Genomic DNA, 6,000 nt, shown 5'->3' with positions numbered 1-6,000 from the left:
AGGACAAGCCAAACAGAGAACAGCCAGGGAATTCCTAGAGGCATGGCACTCATCCACAGATTCAATTAATAAGCACATCGACCTGGACCCAATATACCAGCCACTGCGACAGACAGCTGGAACTGACAACTGGAAGCAGCAGGTACAAATCACTATAAATGCCGGAGGAAACATCACAGAAGCGCTACACAGGAGGCTCCCAAGCACTGAGGATGTCACCTAGACAGGGGATGAAACGTTTGCAACACAAATTCCCAGCTCGGTGAACAGATCCAACAAGGTTTGCCATTTTTGACCAAAACCTTCAGCTGAAAACTTTTGTTGAGCATGTACATCAGGGATCGCAATTCCATTTGAACTTAAAACTAGGTAAATACAGATGCTAGTAATCTCAAAAGAAAAAGATGCTGGATACACGGTCAACACCTGGAGAGAAGAGAAAATTCATGATTCAGTTTATGGAGCCTTTATTATAACTAACATTTCCTCTTTACAGATGCAAACAGGCCTGTCTCATTTTTAGAATTTTCACTATTTCAATTTATATAATTCAGGGAAAAGTAATTGAAATGAACATTTACACATGGATTTTTTTGATTGTGATTCTTGCATTCATTTAAAAAGATGACATGTCAAGTCAGACACTCAAAGTATTTGCTGGAAACCAAGCCTTTGATGTCCCCTCAGTATTCCACATGTCACAAGATATATTGTTGATTCTTGTATGCCTTCCAATGACAGTTAGGACTGCAATCTTTGATTAGTTATATTCCTGGAACTTGCACAAAAATGATCTCCTGCCCCAAGTGTTCCTAAACTTCCACCATTAGATACCCAAGTGTCCAGAGTCTGGGGAAAAATGGTACAGATTGGACAACTTTCAGATTCTGTTATCCAAATGCACAATTCTTGACTATTAAACAACCTTATCCCTCACTTCCAAATCTTATCCAATATTAAAAGGAAAGCAAAAAAAAGTTAAAATCATTTCCAGAAAACTACTGGAAGCAATCCCAAAGAGAAACCTTAGGGAGCATTAAAAGATCCCAAGGCACAATTCCAAAAATCAGCAAGAGAGCTCTTCCCAAATCCTGGCAATCCCTCAACCACACCGTTAAAAGCAGGTGATTTGGCCTAAATTGCATTGCTGTACGTGAGACCACGGTGCAAGAATGTGGTTGACTGAAAAACACTTTGGAAAGTAATCCCTTGTTGTAAGAAAAAACACCTCTCAGATGGGAAGATGTCTTATAATGGTGTGGCATATTTTAAAAATTTACTCATGATACAGTGCCTTTACAACTGAAGTACACTTAATAAGCAGGATGAGTTTGAGAGACATTCCATAGATGGATTTAATTGAAAAATCTTAGAAAGCAAATTAGGAGTTATTTAATAAACTTTGGACTTTGCCCAGTTTAATATTTAGCAGTTAATCTCTATTGATACTAGTGCTTTTACATTGCAGCTGAGTGTGACTACTGATTCACGACAGCATTCTAAACAGACCGTGTAGAAATAGGTCAATATGCATTCTTTAACAGTATAGGTCAGTGCTGAAGTCTTATTTTCAGAGAAAATTACTGCAACATTAAAAGGTCTCTTGCTGAATAAGTACTTCAGCTCTTGAATAAATGTCACTCATTTGTTAAGTACGTACTGAGGCAGAGTGCCCACTAAACTTGATTGGCAATAAAGAGGAAAAGCACTGAAACACTATTAGAACACCAGTTGCACTCCTTGCTAATTTTGCAAGGAATTCTAATTTAAAAAGACTCCTTTCAGAATACTAAATTTACTAGCCTGACAATAGCAATTCAATGGAAAAGGTGTGGCACATCATTAAGTCACTCCATCAGTCGGAGAGAAAATAGCTTTCCATTAGTAAACACCCGAGTCCACAGCACTTTTGTAGATCCTCATTCCTGGATGTCAACATAGTACAAAGCCAGCACCAAAAAAACACAAACAGGTTTGAGGAATGGTTTCACATCCAGTTCACTTATTTTCCCCAGGAAAAACAAACAGGATTGCTAATTTTAAGACAATATGGCTGTTTAAAATTATGTTGAGCTAGAAGCAGTCTTGAGTCTCTGAACACAGGACACTAGCTTTACATTAAACATGATTCAGTGAGTGGCCTTGTCGCACTCAAAATTGGAGTGTAGAACCTGGAGTGGTCACGCTGCAGTTTTAAAAAGGTGCCATCTTGCAGAGAAACCATAAACAATGCTTGCTGTCAGGTGAAAGTAAAATAATAATTTACAACCCCATTTAGAAAAAAAGAGTTTTGCCCAGTGTCCAGGGTATTAAATGATATTAGTTGATAAAGGAAATTGTCTGTTCATTATCTCACTATCCGGCTGTGTTTCTTAAATTAAAACAGTGATAAAAGATCTCAAATATTAATTTGTAATATCTAATTATATTGTACTCATTAGTGGGGAAAATACTAGAGCCTATTATTGTGATAACTGTACATGTGGAAAGCTTTAATGGGATTGGATAAAGCCAGTTTATTAAAAGTACATTATGATTAAATCTACTGGAACTTAGAAAAATGAGAACCAGTGGACATGGTGTATTTACTAAACTTCCTAGTCTGGCAACAGCAATTCAGTGGAAGTACAGTACCTTAATACAGAGCTGAAAATTTGTTGCTGGAAAAGCGCAGCAGGTCAGGCAGCATCCAAGGAACAGGAGAATCAACGTTTCGGGCATAAGCCCTTCTTCAGTACCTTAATACAGTACCTCATTGGTATTAGTGGACAAATTTAAGTACATGGGATGGGGATAATATGGAGTGAGACAGACAGGAAACAGAATCGAAAGAAATGGGTCTTTTACCAAGTGGCAGGCTGTAACTAGTAGGATGCCATAAAAGTCAGTGCTTAAGCCCCAACTAGTCATGATTTATGTAAATAACCTGGATGAGGGAACCAAATGCAAAATTTCCAAGTATGCTGATGACACAAAACTGAGTAGGATTGAGTGTTATGAGCAGAATATACCGATGCTTCTAAATAATTTAGACAAGTCAAGTGAACTGACCAACGTGGCAGAAGCAGTACAACATGGCTAACTGGGAAGTTATACATTTTAGAGTGCAAAAACAGGAAAGCATTAAATTATGATATGTTGAAAAGTGTGGATGGATAGAGAGATCTGGGTAACCTTGTATACCAGTCAAGGAAAGTACACAAGTGGATGCAGTAAATAAATTAGAAAGGTGAATGGTATATTGAGTTTGAGAAGATTTGAGTTCAGAAGCAGGGATGTCCTGCTGCAGTTGTAGAGTTCCTTGTTCAGACTATGCCTACAGTATTGCATACAGTTTTGGCTGGCCTATAAAAGAAAGGATTACTTGCCATAAAGGGAGTGTAGAGGTTCACTAGGCTAAAACTGCAGATAGCAGGACCATCAAATGAGGGGTGATTGGTTTGGTAGGGCCTAAACCCATTTATAATTTAAAGGGTGAGGGGATCTAATTGAAATGTAAAATTATAAACATGACTAGACAGACAGATGCAGGAAGGTTGGTTTACTACAATTGAAGAATCTAGAACCAGGGAACTTAAGCTCAGAATATCAGTAGGCCATTTAGCAATGAGAGGAGGAAATTTCTTCGCTTGCAAGGGTAGTGAGCCTATCTAATTCTTGCCCACAGAAGGCGATGGAGGCCAGGTCATTGAATATATTCAGGAAAGACAGAGGTAACAGTTAGGGGCATCAAGTGACATGGGGAGAAAGCTAGAATAATGGCATCAAAATAGAGGATCAGCCTACTTCTGCTCTCAGTTTCCCAAGTTTTCATTGACCTGACAGTACACCTGGGTGTGTGTATATGAAATCTGGAACTTTTGGATGAAACAGTGAAAAGCAAAAAAAAAAAATGACCAGCTTGAACAGCAGTGTTGTATTTGCAAGGAACAAGCTGCATGGATGAAAACCCAAGACCGCAACATAATGGTCATAAACCAGTTTTTGGATTGAAATAAAAAAGGATCTTGGATTTGAAGCAAACAGTCAAAAAAATTGCCTGCAGCAACAGCCTCTGCCCTCACTTTTCTGAAACTTCTCTTCATTTGAAAGTTTATACCCAAAAGGAAAAGGTCATCACAGGTTCCTGAAGAAGAATTTAAAAGTACACCACTGTCTCCTGAAAAGTGAATTCAGCCGGCCATGACAGGTCATGAAATCAAGTACACGGCTTTGTATTTAAGAAAGGGTTAAATACATGAGATACAAACTGCATCAGTTGCAAGATTTTCCTAAAAATCTCTTGCACTCTCGGCATTATTGTTCACCTTAATTCTCTTGAGATACAGACCTCAAACTATATAGCTTTCAGCTAGTTTAACCATTCAGTGGCAAGTCCTGTTGCACCATTTCACACCTTAGTTTTCTGCTGTCCTCTACCAAAACTTTTCACTAATCTAGGATCATCTTTGCACAAAGGTAGCATTCAGTTTCTTTTCTGCCACCAACTGTCTCCTTTACACTCCTCACAAAGACTGTTTACAATACAAGATGTGACTTAGTCTACCACATCATTGCTAACCCTCTACACAGCAACCATGCTAGACCCATTGCTTAGTCAGTTTTCTTTACAATCTTATCCCATGCACCACCCTTTCCAAATTTGAGAATTTCCAGAGTAGAATACTACTTACTGAAAACAGCAATCATATTTTCAAGGTTGTCTGAAATTTTCTTCGTTTGTTCCATCCTGTGTGCTTTCAGTTGGACTTCCCAAATGATGGTGACATCAGTCCTACTGCAACACTGGTCTCTTCCACTATGACAGGAAGTACTGTAGCAAGGCTGACGTCACTGCCATTTGGAAAGAAATCAGTGTGAGGTTTCAAAGTATGGACAGACACATTTTAATTTCTACTAAACTAACACAAAGACTTTAAACTTTTACAGTGGTAGGTCATGGCCTAGTGGTATTACCACTCAACCGTAAGCGTTCTAGATATCTGGGTTCAAATCCTGCCATGGAAAATAGTAGAATTTAAATTCAATTAAAAAGTCTAGTGTTGAGAGTCTAATTATGACCATTAACCAATCGTTGATTTTTTTAAACATCCATCCGTTTCACTAAGGTCCTTTAAGGGAAGGAAACTACCATCTTTACCTGGTCTGGCCTACAAGTGACTCCAGATCCACAGCAAATGTGGTTGACTCTCAACTGCTCTCTGAGCCAAGGGAATAGGGGTGGCACAGTGACTTAGTGGTTAGCACTGCTGCTTCACATCACCAGGGTTCAATTCTAGCCTCAGTCAACTGTTTGTGGCGAGTTTGCACATTCTCAGCGTGTCTGCGTGCTCTAGTTTCCTCCCACAGTCAAAGGATGTGCATTGACCATGCTAAATTGCCCATAGTGTTCAGTGATGTGTTGGTTAGGGGTAAAAGTAGAGTAAATGGGGCATGGGTTTGAGTGGGAATACTCTTCGGTGGGTCGGTATGGACTTATCAGGCCAAAGGCCCTGTTTCCACATTGTAGGGATTCTTTTCTCTTCTTAAGAATACTGCATTGTTGGAGATGCTATTTTAGTCTGTCTTCTGACTTTATTCCTGTTATCATGAAGTGAAATATCCATCTTACATTTGAGAAAGGAAATGCCTTATGTTACTTTTCCAGATTCAAAGTTTTAGGTACATATAGTTACTGTTCTTTCAATCTAATAATATTGTATTACTTTATTTTGAAAACTTCTAATGCTTCCAATTAAGATTCAACACTTTCACTTTACTACATTTTATGGCCACATGACAGATGTAATCTATTCTCCAGTTTGTCTATATCCTCTCAAGGTTGGTTATTATTCTATTCAGTTTGTTATAATTAAGTCAAACATGGAAATTCTCTCTAGTTTAGGTCATTAGGGTAGAAACTTGAATGCTGACCTTTTGTACAAAAGGTGTGTACTTTGCTCATTGTGAAAAAAACAAAATCATTCACTGCTACCATCATATCATTGCTGGGCTGTCCTG

The 6,000-nt window shown here is 38.5% G+C and overlaps 1 protein-coding gene across 4 annotated transcripts in view; it reads right to left on the bottom strand.

Moving 5' to 3' along the window:
* Positions 1 to 6,000, bottom strand: part of LOC122553033 (pleckstrin homology domain-containing family G member 1-like) — a 219,984-nt gene that overhangs the window by 112,209 nt on the left and 101,775 nt on the right. The window contains exon 3 of one of the 4 annotated variants that reach the window (XM_043696471.1): positions 4,674 to 4,833. The exons of the other annotated variants lie outside the window; for them this stretch is intronic. Within the exon in view, the coding sequence (XP_043552406.1) occupies positions 4,674 to 4,728 (55 nt within the window). The 5' untranslated portion in view covers positions 4,729 to 4,833. The remainder of the gene's footprint in view (positions 1 to 4,673; positions 4,834 to 6,000) is intronic. 4 annotated transcript variants of the gene reach the window in all.

Source organism: Chiloscyllium plagiosum, chromosome 9 (genome assembly GCF_004010195.1).
Source record: "Chiloscyllium plagiosum isolate BGI_BamShark_2017 chromosome 9, ASM401019v2, whole genome shotgun sequence".
Lineage (NCBI taxonomy): Eukaryota > Metazoa > Chordata > Chondrichthyes > Orectolobiformes > Hemiscylliidae > Chiloscyllium > Chiloscyllium plagiosum.
The sequence above is the reverse complement of the archived record's forward strand: the minus strand, read 5'-3'. Positions and strand labels throughout refer to the sequence as shown.